This window comes from Leucopleurus acutus (genome assembly GCF_964270905.1).
Source record: "Leucopleurus acutus genome assembly, chromosome: 5".
NCBI lineage: Eukaryota > Metazoa > Chordata > Mammalia > Artiodactyla > Delphinidae > Leucopleurus > Leucopleurus acutus.
The window spans coordinates 46,513,126-46,531,355 of NC_139147.1; the positions used below are offsets into that span (position 1 = coordinate 46,513,126).

General features: G+C 39.0%; 1 protein-coding gene across 1 annotated transcript in view; it reads right to left on the minus strand.

Annotated features, from left to right (window-relative positions):
• Positions 1 to 497: 497 nt before the first annotated feature.
• Positions 498 to 18,230, minus strand: part of DCBLD2 (discoidin, CUB and LCCL domain containing 2) — an 87,094-nt gene continuing 69,361 nt past the window's right edge. The window contains exons 9-16 of the mRNA XM_082840259.1: positions 17,569 to 17,693; positions 12,830 to 12,980; positions 11,933 to 12,019; positions 11,661 to 11,786; positions 8,188 to 8,281; positions 4,376 to 4,425; positions 2,237 to 2,374; positions 498 to 1,525 (exon numbers count right to left, since the gene is read on the minus strand). Coding sequence (XP_082696385.1) covers positions 1,056 to 1,525; positions 2,237 to 2,374; positions 4,376 to 4,425; positions 8,188 to 8,281; positions 11,661 to 11,786; positions 11,933 to 12,019; positions 12,830 to 12,980; positions 17,569 to 17,693 — 1,241 coding nt within the window. The 3' untranslated portion in view covers positions 498 to 1,055. The remainder of the gene's footprint in view (positions 1,526 to 2,236; positions 2,375 to 4,375; positions 4,426 to 8,187; positions 8,282 to 11,660; positions 11,787 to 11,932; positions 12,020 to 12,829; positions 12,981 to 17,568; positions 17,694 to 18,230) is intronic.

The following is an 18,230-nucleotide window of genomic DNA, read 5'->3' on the forward strand; positions in this document are numbered from 1 at the left end:
ATTACCTTGAGATTCAAAGAATAACCTGTATACATAAAACCAAAGAGGACAAATTCGGTTACTTTTTTTGGCGGCGGGGGGTGGTAATTTATATGACTCCCGAGGAGTCATGATTTTGCCTTTCACTGTGATAAATATAAGTGGGTATTGTTTAGTGTTCACTTTTAGAAACGCTCAACTTTTCACAACTCTCCTAGGAAAAATTCCATTGCAAGTAAAGTTCGGGGCGGGAGAATCTCCCTTACAGCATTTTTAATTTGTAAAGTTGTTCCTGTTTCCACATGGAAACATTAGGGGATCTGAAATAATGAGGTTGATAAAGCAAGCATCACCCACTGAAAAAACTCAAGCATTTATAAACACAAGAACGGGGCTGGCCACCAAGGGCCCCAGGTGGAACAAGCAGGGATGAGGCCAAGTTATGTACTATGAAATGTTAAAGCTCGTTAAGAGTGTCAGAAAGTGAAAAATCACTGCTCACTACAGGTCAGTTTCCCAGCTATAGCTCTTCCTAAGGAAAGATGGATAAGTATATATGACTGCAATCAAAACAAGGATTATGTCACTATTTTTTAAAAAAATTCAGAAAGCAATATAGGAATAGAAGAGGAAGAAGTCATGATAGTACCCACCTTTCACAAAGAGCAGAATTTCAAGCCATCAGACATTTTATAACAGTACCGTGCGTTATTGCCAGAAAGGCTTACAGAGCCATCTCGAGTTCATCAATGTAACTGCAGCACTGGTAATAAATACTCTCAGTGATTTTTAATTTCTTTGAAGTGCATAGTAGGGAGCTTTTTCTGTATAAAATAGTGTTTTACAGTAGTAACAAACAGGATATTTGAAATTTAATAGGCAAGCAGTAACTGTGCTACAGTAACACTTTTAAAGCAAGATGGCAAGATTAGTAGTTTCCTGTACCTCGGTCATCACATTTCCCCCAACCACGTCCGTGACAGATATGTAATACGTTCTATATATTACTACCACTAATACAATTTTAAAAAGGCCATGTGCTTTAAAATGATGCTTTGTAAAAGGCAGCATCACCTTCAAAGGGTTTCTTTAGAAACACCACACTCGCCAGCCCTCCCTGCTCCTGATACCCCCTGTGCGCTCTGTGGCACTTGGTATACCAACTCGTCTGGGGCACTTGGAGCCGGCTTCCCACCTTTCGGCGTATCATACTGGGCCTGGGCTGAGGAGCAGCTGTCAGTCCTGGAGAGAAGAGTGTTGTATGTTCCCACCAGAGGGGGAGGTTGGTTCCCTGCAGCTTTGAAAGTGGACGCTGAGGGCAGGCCAACCGAAGCTGTGGGGTGCCCGGACATATCCACGACAATTGGGGTTGCGTACTCGGGCCCAGTAACCGGGAGTGGTTCAGCATAGGCATGATAGACTTCCTGCACAGGGGAGCTGTAAGGGTCTAGGTCAGCATAGCCTGCTTCTTTGCCTTCCTCTGGTTTAAAGGTAGATCTCTGATGGAGTGTGCCAACAATTCCTCCCACAAGTGGCTGTGCATACTCTGTGGGTATCGCAAAACACAGACAACAGAAAAGTTATCTCATTAAGGCAGGGATCCTATAATTCAGGGTGGCAGCTGCAGGCTTGCACCGAAAACAAACACCTCTTTATGGCACGTCTGTTATCAACGGAGACGGATGGATCTTCCCGCAACAACTGACTTCAAAAATTAAAACTAAAGACGTTACTCTATATCTCATGGTAATAAGTCGATGTGCCAGAAAGCTTCATTCATGGAAGTCTGCATAAAGAGTGTATATGTTCTTCAGATTTATAGACAGTACTTCATTGGAAAATAAATATTCCATTACTGAAATAATATTCGTCTTGGAAAATAATTTCATAGATTTTTTTTCTTTTTCAAATATTAGGAAATGTTTAAAATATATTCTAGGTTAATAGGATAAATACTGTGAGGCCACTGTGCCTTTCCTGCTCTCCTTTTAAAACCCCCAAACGCCCAATAAAACCAAACAGAATTTCAGGTAAGCAGACAAAATGCCCAAAGTTTTTAGAAATGAGTACCCCAATTTTATGGACAGAACATCTAAGACACAGAAATGACTCTCTTGAGGTCTTTTTAAAAAGTGGTTCTATATTTGGAAACTAGCTCATCTCCTATACATGAAACAGATAAAGGGTACTGCAAATCTCACAGCACTTTACAGTGAGCGCGGCAGCTTCTCCTTCCCCTGGTGGCTGCACTAGTTACCTGCAGAGTCAGCCTGCAGCACCGTGGTGACTTCTCTAGGACTCAAGTGATTCACTTCACTACTGCTGTAGCGAACTGGGGTTTCCTCGTGCTCCACTGATTTGGCAGGAAGAAACTGCTTCATTCCTTTCCACCAACCTTCATTGTGATCGTAAGTAAAAGAGACCATTACATACAAAGCTATGTTTGAAATGATAACAGTATATGAAGGGAGAAATCCTGTTTCATTTAAGCCATTTCTATAACAAATATTTATACAAACCAGCCTTTGTGTTCAAGGTTTTTTGGTTTCTTTGGTGGTTGTTCTGGTGGTAAAATACACACAACATAAAATTTCCTATCTCAACCATTTTCTTTGGCCACGCTGCACGGCTTGCAGGATCTCAGTTCCCCGACCAGGGATGGAACCGGGGCCACAGCAGTGAAAGCCTGGAGTCCTAACCACTAGGCCGCCGGGGAACGCCCTGAACCATTTTCAGTTGAACAGCTCAGTGTTATTAAACACATATTCACATTGTTGTGCAACCCTCCCCACCGTCCATCTCCAGAACTTTCTTCATCTTGGTGAAACTGAAATTCCATACCTAGTAAACCGTAATTCCTGATTCTTCCCCTCAGCCCCTGGCAAGCACCACTCTACTTTCTGTCTTTATAACTTTGAGTACTCTAAGTACCTCGTATGAATGGAATCATATGCTATTTTTCTTTTTGCGACTGGCTTATTTCATTTAGCATAATTGCCTCAAGGTTCATCCACGATGTAGTATACATTGCAGAATTTCCTTCCTTTTTAAGGCTTAATATTCCATTTTATGTGTATAACCACATTTTGCTTATCCATTTATTGGTGGATAGATACCCGGATTGCTTCCATGTTTTAACTATTCTGAATAACGCTGCTATGAACATGGATGTAAAAATATCTTTTCAAGACTCCGCTTTCAATGCTTTTGGGTAGATACCTAGAAGTGGAATTGCTGGTTCATATGGTAATTCTATTTTTAATTTTTTGAGGAACTGACAAAAAATTCTGTTTTCCACAGAAGCTGTACCATTTTACATTCCTGCCAACAGTGCACAAGGGTTCCAGTTTCTCCACATTCTTGCCAACACTTGCTGTTTTCTGTTGCTTCCTATTCTCTATTTTGTTCCACTCTTCTCTAATCTTTATTATTTTTTTCTTCCCTATAGCTTTGGGTTTAGTTTGTTCTTCTTTTTCTAGTTCCTTAAGTTGTTCAAACTTATTTTTTGCTTTGATAAGACTATCCAGTGCAAAGCAGAACACGGTAGAAATCTCTATCAAAAGCATATACTGAAGCAAATCACGGCTATTATAGTGCAGCCAGATATAGTTTGTTATAGCAGTGGTCTTTAATAAGTTTTAATAAGCTTAAAAAATTAACTTGCCTATGAGTTGTTTTGAAACATCCACTGTAGGACTGCCAGTGTCCTCGAATGATAAACTGAGAATCAACCCTGTGGGGGGCGGGGGGACGACGGTGAGAAGTAGCAGCCCAAGACCTGCCCCCATCACTGCTCTTTTCTACCCTCATCACAGTGAATTCTTTTGACCCCTAACAGTCATTCCAGTGGTGAGACTGGGAAGTGGGAGACCCGCCTGCAGAAGGCCTCTGGTGTCACCTGCAGCAACCTGCCACCTGCCACAGAGAGTAGGAATTCGGAAGATGACAACTCATGGCAGAGATAGCAGACTTCACTGACTCGTAAAACGCTGAACTCCACTGCGGTAAATATCCACAGCAGAGTGACACACACACACACACACACACACTGTGTCACCAGGACTGCAATCCTCTGCTTCTTACCTAGTGTTCACAAACACCACACAGAAAGCTGGTCTCCTCAAGACCGACACATACATGGGACAAACCAGACAAGTTTTCCCAAAGGAAAAGAACAGAGCATGCGTTATGAGAAATTCTTACTTCCCATTTCATTACTTACAGACTAGAGATTTTATAGAAAAGTAAAAATGATCAGAACAGAAGAGGAATGCCATTTTTTCTAACAGTGCTGGGGAGTTTACGTGGGCCTGAAAATGGCTTTCCTCTTTCACTGCTGCCAGCTGGAGGGCAGAGGCTTCCCTCTGATGGAAAGAAATGTAAAGCCACAAATTACCTGCCCGGTCCCAGTAAGGTAAGTCATAGGTGCCTTCAGCTTTTTTCTTTCTGGAAAAATACAAAAAAAAAAAGTTACCAAATAGAGTGAGTTCACTAGTAAGAAAGCTCAGAAACTGCAGGATAAACACCAAAGTTAATAATTAGTCAAGAGTAAACATTTCTACTTGCTGATTTCCCTGGGAGACCTCTTTCACTTGACTTTTGAAGTTGCCACTGCTGAGGCTCATGAATTCTGGACTCTCAATAAATATTAAACAACTATCTCCTGAGACAGTTATCTTGTTACCCAACTATTTTCCACTCAAATGGATAAAGGATAAAAAAAAAAAAAAAAGACTATGTAGATAAAAACCTTGAATCAAATCAAAGACCCAACCCTGACACGTGGATTATTCTGGGGAAATCATGTTAGGTTTGTTTTGGTTTCAAATACAAATTTCACAAATCAGTCAATTCACAAAGTTCACAGGATACAACAAAAGCAACAAAACCCCCATATTTTCTTCTACATTGTTACTTTTTTTTTCCAACTTACTTTTTTTCTACAGTCCTTTGCCCCTGAGAAGTTTAAAGTGTCACACACCCTTAACTGCATAGACCTGATTCCTCCACCATGTGCAAGATAAGCCAACGCTGTCACTAACAGTGAGGGGACCGAGGGCCACGTGTGCAACGAAGAACGTTCTCCCCCAGCCTGCTCCTCAGAATTCTGACACATCCTCCCCTGGAGAAACTTCTGTCCCTTCCCAACATTAAGAATTGCTATCTACTGTGAGCCTTTTAAAAAGAAAAAAAATCAAGCACACAAAAGGACATTTTCTGATGTACACCTAATTAAAATAATGCGCTGCAAGCTAAAGAGAAAGTTGTTCTAGTGTTGTCAACGAGGAAAAGAGGGTTATGTGACTTGCTGAAGATCACAGTGGGGCTTTCTCAAAGAGCCCAAGCTATGTGCTTTTCCTGCTTCGAAACATTCTTCTCTAGTATAAGACTATGTTTTTATTATTGATACTAAAAGCTCCCTCATTTTAAAGTCTGGCTGTATTTAAAATATAATACTTCATTATTTCAAAGTAAGGTATAGCATAAAATTTGTGGACGAGATGGTAGGTGCTGAAGCTGTCCAAGGGTTGTACTATAAAGGATTTCATATTCTTGATCTCCAGTGACAAAGCTGCAGGTGATTTATTCGTTACATGTAAAGTACTTAGAACAGTGCCCTGCATAGGTTAGGGATTCAGTAACTTGCAGCTGTTTTTATTATTACTTTTCTCCTGGCTATTTTCCATAAGCCCCTTAACGGCGCTTCCTCTTTACTCCTTGTCACAAAGCCAGTCGTCAGCAATTTCATCCACTACGTTTGTAGAAGTAACCTCAATTCTGCAGCTCAGACCTTTTGTCCTGAACAGGCTCGTGTTCCATCTTGCCTCTTGGGAGTCTGAATGTCCAGAGTCCTTTAAACGTCATCCCACACTGATCTCAGGACTTGACTCCTGTCTCTCAACAGCTCTACTCCCCTGTCCTCACCCCCACGCCCTGGGGCTTTAACCACAGACTAGTTAGACTTGAACTGCCAATTGATCAGAGGCTGCAGCGGCTAACAGCACGGGCTCCGAAGCCTGGACCAAATCTCCACCCTGCCATGTGCTGACCAGGTGACCTCGGACAAGTTACCTGTGCTCTCTCAGTCTCACTTTCCTCTTCTATAAAATGGGATTTATAACAACATCTGCTTCACAGGTTGTTTTAAGGATTAAATGAGTTAAAACATGTAAGGCATTTAGAAAAACGTGTAAAACCAGCATTTCGTTTTATTTTCTATGAAACTGCCGTTGCTACTGTTCTCACCACTACCACTGTTGCTGTCCGGTCCCCTGAAAGCATCGTGAACTTTCCTTCCTGGACTCTCCCAGAGCCCTGTTCCCTCCTCCCCCGCCTCATGCCCTCATGCTAAGTTGTCAGTTCTGTACAGACAGCCCCCCAACACCAGGAATCCGGGACCCATGCCTCCTCCAGCTTCCTTCCACCCGTGGAACAAACTGTGGTTGGTACGGTTATGATTCCTACTCATCTTGGGTGAAACTTAGAGGATTTAAGCTATTTAAGACATGTTACGTAGTTCAAAATGGAGTCCCAGTGGCCAACAAGAACTTGCCTATGAGTTGTTTTGAAACATCCACTGTAGGACTGCCAGTGTCCTCGAATGATAAACTGAGAATATTACTTTAGACAAGAAGTTTGATGGGCCATGTATGGCACGGGAACAGACAGCAACTGAAGGAGTCCAGACTCTTCCCCTGCGGTAACAGTTATTCCTTAAGAGGAGACCATTGAACAGAGTGACCCGAAGGATCTTGGCTGGAGGCCCCCATGCTGCTGAGAGCTGTTCCAGATGGAGGCCGCCTGCGGCCCTGCTGGAGCCGGGGTGATTTCCCACTCTCACTTGTCATGTGCTGCTGGTGGTGCTGAGATGCCTCCTTCAAGGCTTCTCCTTGGAGTGGCTCGTTGACACCCTCCTCCCCTGCCCACCCCCCCCACACTTTGCCTAACCTGTGTTGTGCGCTAATTATGTATAGTAAACCGAGTGAGTCGTGAGTTGAATATTGGCTACTGTTTTATCCCCAATCCCGTGATCCCTACCTGCCCTTACTGCTGGGCCCTGCAACAAACACGTTCCACGGTGGAAGGTTTTCTGCAGAGTATCCTCTCCCATCCATAGACTCTGGGGTTCACCACTGGACTCCCAGCACACGGCTCAATACTTGGCAGGGAGTAGGAGGCTCAAATATCTGTTGGATGGCTAGACAAATGAAGTCCCTCCAAAGCTGTCAGTCACCAATCTGTCCCTCCTACTCTGTTACCTCTACTCACGACATCTCTACCGGTCAACTGCACAAGCCAGAAACGTGAGAGAAACTTAGATCCTCCTCCTTCCTTAGCAAGTGGCCAGTCAAGCCCCGCACTGACGCCTCTGGGAAACCTCTCCCCCTCCAAGTCTCTCCCTTTCCTAGAATTGCTGTATCATGTTCCTGTGTGGCCTTAATAGTTTCCTACCTCATCTCTCTGCCTCTTCTAGTCTCTCTCTCCTCTTCAATCCACCCTCCTGCCACCATTTTTCTACAATCATCTGATAATATCACTTGTCTGCTGAACCCTGCTCAAGGATTGCCCCATCTACAGAAAGTCCTTCCTGGTCCCAGGTCCAGGCTGCATTTCTATGGGTCTCCTAGCGCTCCCGCACGCCAAGCCCCTGTGGGATGACTCACTGTTCTGCCTACATTCCACAACTCTGTGCCTTCCTGCAAGCCATCCCATCCATCTGGGCCATTCTCTCTTCCTCTATCTCGCCAAATGTAATCCCTCCTTTAAGGCAAACCATGCCAAATTTGAGGAACACTCTTTTCTGAAAAAAAGGTTTCAGGTAATTCTCATGGTTCTTATGTCTGTGTTCCCCAGCACTTCATATACAACTCATCATGCCAAAGTATAGTGGTCAACCCTGCTAAACAATCTGGAGATAATAATTGTGTCTCATTCTTTCAAAGTGCTACTAAGTATCTATTATATCTTACTGATGTGTGTAACCCATTGTATAATACAAAATTTGATATTATAAAGGTACTCAGTAACTGATTATGGAATTGAACTTACTCATTTTTTACAGGAATAAAGCAGAAGTATATATATTTTTATTCTAATGGCTATCTTAACTCTCCCTCTCAAAAAAGTTCATCTTCTATATTTAGTTTCTATTTCACATTTGGAAACATCCCCTCTAGGACCAGTTAGGTGAACTAGTTTTGTACGAACCTGTTTCTCCAATGCCAAGCACACACTAGTATGAGAATGAGAGTGGTAAGGACCATGACCAGCACAGGGACAAGGACGGCGGCCAAGGCTACATCTGAAAAACAAAAACAAACAAACAAAAACACACATTAATACCAAAGGGATCATTAAGGAGAAGAGTACATATTAACCATATCACCATTCAAAGCTTTTCTATCTCAAAAAAATACCATAAACACAATTTATGCAATGAGAGTGGGCACGAGTGGTAATTGCAGAGGCCTTCATGGATACATGGAAGTGCGTCACATTATTTGCTCTACCTTTGCAGTTTTTAAATCACCAAGACAAATTAAAAGACAAATGATAAACTGGGAAAACGTATTTTCTGCATACGTGATAAAAGGTTAATATAGTTAATCTATTACAGAACTTACAAGTAAAAAATAAACAACAGAAAAATCAGCAGAGATGAAAGAGCAACGCATTAAGAGCACAAGTGACCATTAAGCATGTTCACCTCACTAGTAATAAGAGCACAAGTGACCATTAAGCATGTTCACCTCACTAGTAATCAGAAAGATGCTATTTTTGCTAATCAAATTGGCAAATATTTAAAAGAACAACTAATTGTTGAAAAGGGTATCAGGAAACAGGGATTTTGATGGGACTATAAATTGAAACTACCTTTCTGATTGGCATTTTGGGGCAATATCTATAAAAACCTATTACTTGGCAATTCTCTATGTAGAATTTATCCTTAGGAAAAAATTAAGATGGGATTCAAAGACGTATCTTTAAATATGTTTGCTTCTGTATCTGCAGAAGACTGTAAAACTGTAAGTAATCCAAATGCCCAACAATGAAAGGGAATAAGTAAATCATGGTCTCCTCCTTATAATAAAATATTATCCTTATAAAATAATATTAAAATATCATCCAGCAATTGGAAGTGATGGCAAAATATTTATAGATGCAGGAAGATAATAATATAGTATTAAGTATAGAAACCAAACGTGTGTACGAACAAGGCAGAAACCAACACAATGCTGGAGCCTGCAGGGACTTGGAGATCACTTAATCTCCTTATCTCACTCCATAGATAAAGAATCCTGAGCAGAAATGGTCTGCTTAAGGTCAGTTGGGACACTAGTTTCTTCCTCCACCTCTCAACCTCCTCCTGGCCATGAGGGTGATAACAGCAAGAACTGCTGCTATTTACTGGGTGCTAAGCGCCAGACCTGCATCTTATTTATTCCTTATAATCCCACCCAAAGAGAGAAAGAAGCTAAAGATACAGGGAGGAAGAGGATAATCAATAACACCAGGCCTCTGAGAAGCTGTATGGATGGGAACTAGGTGAGTATGCAGGCTCCAAAAAAGGAAGTGCCCTTCGAATGGCTTCTACTTTGGGAAGCTGAAGATGTAACTGAGAGTGACTGAGGATCTCTGGGTCAAGGGTTTGAAAAATACAGAGAATGTTTCAAACAGCTACTGTTGAGAACAGACAAAAGAGCTAACCAGGGAAACAGAAAGTCCACCAGCTGCTACTGAGGGCTCCACTGAGGGAGGATCTGGACATTACAGTGGCACAAATCTGACCATGACATGATTTGCACCAGCATCACTCTCAGCCTGGATGTAAAAATGGAGAAAGGAGAAGTGAATAAGACAGAAATCATGACTCAGGATAGAAAGGACTAAGAAATTAGAAAAGCAAATGCGCTTTATCCCTAAAATTTGTGAAATTGTAGAGAGAATAATCAGGTTCAGATGGATACAGTCTGACTTATTCAGAGGCATTAAAATATATGCTTAGGTTCAAAAAAACAATAAAAAGTTTACATACTACTGTTCCAAAGAAAAGGAGAGAGGAGGTCTTCAACCAAAAAGACCTAGATGTTCTTTGTTATCTTAAAGATTACAGGGATCCTAGTTCTGGAAGAAAATGCTTTAAGAACCCTTTTAGTCCTAAGATTTTAAAATTCTATAATCAGATTTTAAGATGAACAACACTTTTAAATGACTGTTTTTCCATCTGGGTGTGTGGTCTGGGATTCCACCTGAACGCATGCTTTCTGTAAATGGATAAGAAGCTCTTTGTGGGATGCTGAAATTTCTTGTCTCTGTCAACTCTGCTTCTCTCTAGACTGGACAAAATAAATGTTGCCCCTGCCATTTCAAAGAGTTGCCACCAAGTCCTCAGCCACTACTCCCACCCCCGTGACTCTGCGCCCTGAGGGGAATTCAGGATGGAGAAAAACAGAATACCGGCTCTAAACAGTTAAGATACATATCAATGAATAATTTCAGTGAGCTCAGACTCTTGCATCTTCCCACACATAGAAAAGCACTAAAATCATTAACTTAAGACGTCTGTTTTTTGTGATTAGTGGTAATTTTTTGATGTTTGACTACATTTTTTCCAGCATAAACCCCTATAAATCCTGGCTCCTCCCTCTTTGGAACAGTTTTTCAGAACAATCTGAGAGGCTGTATCCCAGGCTACTGTCCCCAGTAAGAACCTGAGTAAAACATAATTCTCAACTTCTAGGTTGTGAGGTTTTGTTTTTCAGTCAATACTAGCTTTTCCTGCAGCATGAGAAAGAAACTGGTCTCTTTGGGAATACTTCAGAAGATAGGAAGGAAACTGACATGTAGGAAGTTGTAGAAAGTTATCTGAATCCAGGCAAATTTTCAGAAAATGAGAATGATTAAGTGCTATGTGGCACAAGTTACTCTGAATGAACTGCTTTCTCTTCTCTGCACTGTCCTGAAAATTAGTGTGCTTTTTATCTGTCAACACTGAAATTAATTCCTCCATGGCACTGATGCTTTTTGTTCCTGAATTCAACAGAAATTTTGTTTTCAAACTAGTAAAATAAAAAAACTACTATGTTTTATACATGTTAACACCTTATATACTAATAATTAAAAGCAAAATTTGAAAGTAAATTGAAAAACACACTATTTATAATCTGAAAATCTGTAAACATTTAAAAAACAGAGACCAAATTTTTAAAATAAATGTTAACAGAGTATCTTTTTTTAAAAAAAAGTATGTATTTTCACCAAAACTTTTTTTTTCCTTCTTCTCTTTATCCTACCAAGTTCCCTATCCAGCAGATTAATGTATAATCAGAAAAAAAGTTTGTTTCCTGCTATGGTTTTAGTTATTTCTAGAAAAATTATCTTCCTAAGCCTGAGACTCCACATATTTAGCTATAGAGGGAAAAAAATCATAAGAGGAAGCCTAGAATACAGCAGCCATCTCTAAATATTTAAAGAACCATTTTACATAGTACCAGATAATAGAACTTAGAGCAATGCAGCCAGCTTTTTCTATAAGGTATGGAATCAAATTTTTTGCAATACTTAAAAAACAGAGGGAAAGAATCCTGAGCGTTTAAAAGCTGGAAATGTTTCTGAAAACTTAAGTTAAAAACAAAAAAACTCACTACTATGAACAGGTATTAATTTTGGGGTTTGCATACCTTTGGTCACATTTGGAGTTATGGTGGTATTTTTGATTTCAGGAGTGGCAGTTGTTTGCTCTGTGTGTGCAGGAAATTCATTGCTACTTCGAGGTTGTAGTGGTTGAGTAAATTTGGGGGCACGACCTTGAAAAAAGTTTTAAAAACTTTTTATTCTTTAATCTATACCAGCTTGATTAAAATAGTTACTTTATAATGCTTTTAATATGTTTATGGAAAATTATACCACAAATCCAGGGAACATCAAATTCTCACATTTAAAGTAGGCATACCTTTGGCTATTTTTGGAGGGGCTGTAGTGTTTTTGAGGTCACTGCTGCTCCGAGGAGGTGGAGGCTGAGTAAGTTTTGGAGGACGACCTTGAAAAATGGTTTAGAAAAGTTTATACATTTTGCTTATAAAAATCATAGTTAAATATAGTAATTTTAAATGTCTTTAACATTTCCCAGAATACTTAATTCTGCACACTAATTTTAAATCTCAGAGAGAAATACGTCAGAAGGATAAATATACTCTGCATGAAATGCACAAATACATTGGGATTTCTGAGTTTTTAAATAATTAAATTGTCCGAAAAGAATCTTCTTAGGAAGGAGAATAACAGGGAGTCAGATGATGTTGAATGATAAAGCTGTAAAAATGTCGTTCACAGTATAATATACTACTCATTCAATTCATTTAATAAATACTTATGGAGGGCCCACTACGTGTCAGGCACTATGGTAGTTTGGGGGGATATAACAGTAAACAACGTATTAAAATATTATATAATTTTGAAGGAAGTTATTCCCATTTTTAATTTATTCAAAGTAAAAGGCACTTAGGCTAAGGTGACTTACAATCACCAGTGCTTATATGATACAAATATTCTACTACATGAGACCTGATTAAAAATTATTAAGGGTGAGACTACATTTGGAAAGCAATCTCATTGCATTATGTCATCAGTGACACCCTCTCTTTCTTCTTCCACTTGTAATTCTGGAAACCAGTTTGATATCTAATATGATATTTAACAGGGATAACTATTTCTTTTTAAAAATCCCTTTAAGAACATACTATAGAGTATAAACACTTACATTATTATTAATTAATTTCTCAGAGAACAGCACAGTCATTTTTAATTAATCCAGTGAAAACCACATGCCTTAAACATACTGTTGCTTTACCTTTAGGAATAAACTGACATCCAAGCAGTTCCACTTTCATGGCAATTTTCTGCTGCCATTGGGTAGGATTCACTCTAATAAAACGTGCAATAATTGGTGGCAAAAAGTTATTACGCACATCCTGGTGATAATCTTTGTTTCCTTGAAATATCTTTAAAAAACAACAAAAATTGGTACTTTACATCAACAGAGGCCAGGGCTAAACTGCTCCACTGAAACATGTTTTTGGTTTTTGCTCTGGGCCTTAAATGAGTTCTGTAAAATGTGACATTAAGCATTAATTTCTAAGAAAATAATCATAATTTGGTAAAACTATTAAGAAGCTGCACACTCTTCATAAAAATTTCATAGGAGGAAAATACTGAATATAGAAATGATTTTAAGATGACTTAAACATAACAAAAGTTCTAACTTGGCAATTTGGGAAGAAGGTTTCGATTGCAGTGCACAGTACCTTGTATTAATGAATTAGTAACTCTAGTCCTATGGAATCACCAACTATTTAAATATATTAATTTTATTTTCAAAGTAAAGCATAATTGAACATTTGAGGTCTTAGAGGAAATGCTGTACTGTGTACCTTTCATAATTTTTCTCTCAATAAATAGACTGAAAGTGAACATACACTAACAAACACATAACAGATACATAGCTCCGCCTATTGGAGAAACTATATAAACACAGTTCCCATATCATACATTTTCATTTCCTGCTATTTGAACCAGAAAAGTGACGGACGCTGCCCACTGCCTAATTTAATAATCATAACTAAATAGCCACAAATGCATCACATGAATAATCCTTAGGTAAAAACATAATTTCAGGTGACTATTTCATTCCCTCAACTATTTCAAGCAAATAATAATAGTATCTCACACTGGAACAGCTCTTAATTATTTACAAAGCATCTTCATATAATTAACTCAGATGTTCTTCATGACAAGCCTACAAAATAGACAGAACCCAGAACACTGCGGTTTATACAATGTAAGTGGACTACATAGCCAGTCAGTTTACAGCAGTGATTTGAATCTGTGTCTTCTGACTTAACCATAGGGCTCCACTAAGCAAAAAAGAGCCCTCCTCATTTCTTCAGGCCAAATTACCTAGGCAGTTTCTAAAGACCATCAATAAACAGATACCTGCCTAAAATCCAAGTGGTTTTTTCTCAGTTAATGTGAGAACAAGTAAATGTTTAACTCCTCAATCAAGTTATTTCCAAATATTATAGCTATTTTCTTCCTGGCTGATTCAAATGGCATTCGACTATAACCTTCTAAGATGATTTAATATCCTTCATTTTTAAAGAGGTCTGAAGTTACAATAATCTCTGAACTCGTAAGCTTCCATTATTTCCTCAGATATTACTCTCAAGTAAAATGAAGGCGATTCCTTGCAGTCTATTATATTAGTGGAACAGGAACAATAACTAAACATCATCATCTTAGGACATAAAAACTATCCCTGAAATTTTACTCCATACTGCCATCTCATCTTCATAAAAAACTTAAAGGAAAAAGATTTCATAAAAACTAAGTAAAAAGGATTTACATTTAATGTACAAGCATTTATTATGACCCCCCGTGTGATGTGGAGGCTCACAAGGTGCCACGAGGGTGAAATGGAAATGGAAGTCAAAGTTTTCACCCTCAAGGAACTTACATTTTATTGGATATTACCAAACACAAAAATGGCATACTATTAAAAAGCAATATATTATGAAAACAACTTGTATATACATTCCCATTTTCTGAAAACAAAACCAAAAGCAGCCTGAATCTTTGTGTATGTGCTCATGTATGTGTGCGTGCTTAGAAAGGGTATGAAAATGAATACATCAATTATCCCTGAGTTGGGAGTAGATGAGAGAGCAGATGGACAAACATAAGTGAGGCAAAAAAGACTGTTATTTCATATAATTCAATGTAAGGACTTCCACTTCTACCCACGACAGACTAACAGGGACTAGATTTATCCTTCTGCCTTAAAGATCTGAAAAATCAGATAAAATATATGAAACAATGGTTTTCAGAGGCTGGACAACAGGCAGCATAGGGCAATACTCCCCAAGTGGAGGAAAACAAATGAGGTGAGCCCTTCTATTGCACCAGTATTGCCTGGAAAGAGCGTGGTGGTCTCCCTGAATTGAGGGAGAGCTCAGAGATGGAGAGGCTAAGGCAGCTAGAATTTGCAGGGCAGAGTGTGGGAGAGACAAGAATTACACAGAGACTTCTAGGGTCTGTTGGGGTTTCCCCTTACACCTTTAACTAAACTATCTGTGGATGGAAAAAAAACCACTAGAAAGGAACAGGAGAACAATTCTCAGGGCCATACAGGGCTGGGCCAGCTTATGTTGCCAACAGAGACTGGAGAAACCTCATATACATGGGACATTGGATTGAGTTCTTAGAACAGTATTGTCTCAGTAGTGGGGAAAAATTAGAACTAAAACTGCTCAGGTGCTGCCTAACAAACCTAAAATGTACGCTTTGAAAAGATCACATGATTTCCAAGGAACCTAACTGCATCCCAGAATAAAGCTCAAAAATATTTAAAGGAATAATAATAAAAAAAAGAAATCGAACACCAAGCAATATGAAGTTCACAATGTCTGGTAACCAATCAAAAATTACCAGGCATGTAAAATAGGACCCATAATATCTAACAATATATAAAGGCCCAGATATGACACGTTAGTATATAGTATTAGTAGACAAGGGCATTAAAAGGGCTATTATATACTCCATATATTTTAGAGGTAAAGAAAAGCATGAGCATGTTAAGGAGAGACATGGAAGAAATTTTAAAAGCCAAAACCTGAATATCTAGAAGTGAAAAATACAATGTTGGAGATAAAATACACCAGATAGGATTAATAGCAGATCAGACACTGAAGAGGAATAGATTAATGAACTTAAGATAAAACAATACTAATTTTCCAAACTGGAACACGGAAAGAAAAAGACTTGAAAAAAATAAACAGAGCATCAGTGAACTGATACATCTTCAAGATTCATAATCTTCACGTAGTTAGAATTGAGGAGGCAACATATTCAAGAAAAAAGGGCCTATAATTTTGCAAATCTGATAGAAATTATAACCCACAGATCCAAGAAGCTCAAAGAAATCCAAGCAGAAGAAACATGAAGACAACTACACAAAGGTACATCATAATCAAATTGCTTAAAATAGGGCTTCCCTGGTGGCGCAGTGGTTGAGAGTCCACCTGCCAATGCAGGGGACACGGGTTCGTGCCCTGGTCCGGGAAGATCCCACATGCCGTGGAGCGGCTGGGCCTGTGAGCCATGGCCGCTGAGCCTGTGTGTCCAGAGCCTGTGCTCCGCAACGGGAGAGGCCACAGCAGTGAGAGGCCCTCATATCGCAAAAAAAAAAAAAAAAAAAAAATTGCTTAAAATAAATTCTTGCTGAAAACAATGCAGACTAGAAAGCAATGGACCAGCATATTTAAAGTATTGAAAGAAAAAACTGTCAACCTAGTATTCTACACCCAGTGAAATTATCTTTCAAAAAGGAAGCCAAAAAAAGTTTTTCAGAAATATAATTCAGTGTTGTTAGATGTTTTAATAATATAAGCATGGATAATACTTATAATTTCAAAAACTTAACTATATTCTACAAGTATAACAAATATTATTGTACAAATAAATATGTATGTGCTAATAGTAAAAAGTAAGTTTGGGGGCATTAGGCAGAAGTAAGTTAGATTCAGAGACAATATTTTTATCTGCTTCAAGGGGTGGAGGCTCACCAAAGATTGAAGTTCATGTGATATCAAGCAGAAGAGAGGAAAGAAGGCCTTGAGTAACAGCTGAAGAGTTTAGATCCATATGAAAGATTAAAGGGAATCCCTGGAGTTTTTTGAACAGAGAGATGAGAAAAGTGGCAAGTGAAAATATATTAGCATATCATGTATATGATAGAGAACTGATAGTATCATAAAATTGAAACAAAACTCACAGGGAGGTTTCATTGAAAAAAATATGCTCATAATTTCAATTCTAGATGAGAGGCATCCACCTTCCTTGGGGACAGGGACCCCTTGTGGTGGGTGGATCAGTGTCCAGGAGCCCAGGTGAAAGTAACAAACCTCTAGTTGATAGCCACCTCTACCTACTTGCTCTCTAACCCTAAGCATTGTCATTTTTTGCTAACTAGAACAACAGTTCATTATTACCACAGAAGTTAAGGAAATTCTTCAGGTGGAAAAAAAGTTGTTTTCTACGACAAAAGTTGGTGAGGTGATCTTGACATGACCTTTCTATAATATCCTACAATTTAATGCCCTTCTACCTTTAGCTCTTTTGTCCCCACCCCCGCTGGCCTAGAGTAGAAATCTAGGAACAAGTTAGGCTCTACATCATTCTGTGGATTGATAAGAAAATCTTTTTAAGGACAAGAAATTAAAGTTCCTTTTTATTATTTCTTAATGAATTATTTAAACAAGTGAATTAAAACGTACTGGAAAAAAAATCAGGAAAGTACTTACCCTTACAATCATCAAAAGGGACCTAGAAGCACTGAGAATTTCCTAACCACAGGTAGAAGGGTAAGGCCAATAACTAACACTACCTAAAATAACCAGAAGAGGGCAGAGTAAGACCAAATGATATTTAATTTTTATATCACACAGGAAGAGCTTCTGTGGCTTTTGGCAAAGGCCACCTACCCCCCATCCCCCTTTTTAATGTTCTTTAAAAATACTCTGGTAATCATTTTACCTTATCCTGCTCCACACCAGGCTCTCTGTACACAGTCCATCTCTGCCCATCATCACTGTACAGAATTCTGTAGGCTGACACATAGTAATTGTGCTCCACCATGGTGGAGCCGGTGGTTACAATGCCTGGGAATGGAGAGGTCCTTTTGTTAGTGCTCACGGTCTGATCTTTGAAGTTTGTTCATCATTGAAGCATTAACACCTAAAATGTACTGTTGAAACATTTTTGTCTCTGGCACATTACCATATCTAAGTGCACGTTTTCATCCTAATGCTAACTAAATTCTCGGCTTTGCTCCCTTGTAGAGACAAGAAGAATGACAGGCACATGTAAGGAAAGGACTATTGTATTTTGGCAGCTTGTGTTCACGACACTGCAAAATATAGTTCACCTACTGAGAAAGAATGACTTCCTGGGAATGAATAGATTAAAGAAGATTACTGGTATTATTTTTAGAACCAAAGCAAAATAAATCTAACAAAATTATCTAAACCAATCCTAACCAATTATTCTGACCATCTAAGTTGCTCTAAATAATTAAATTTATACTTGGCACATGTGGAATATTATTTGTAGCACTTAAAATGGACTCCTTGAACACAAATTTCTCTTAATGACTATAGGCGATGGTTATTTCAGATGTCGCAAGATCCCTTTCCTGA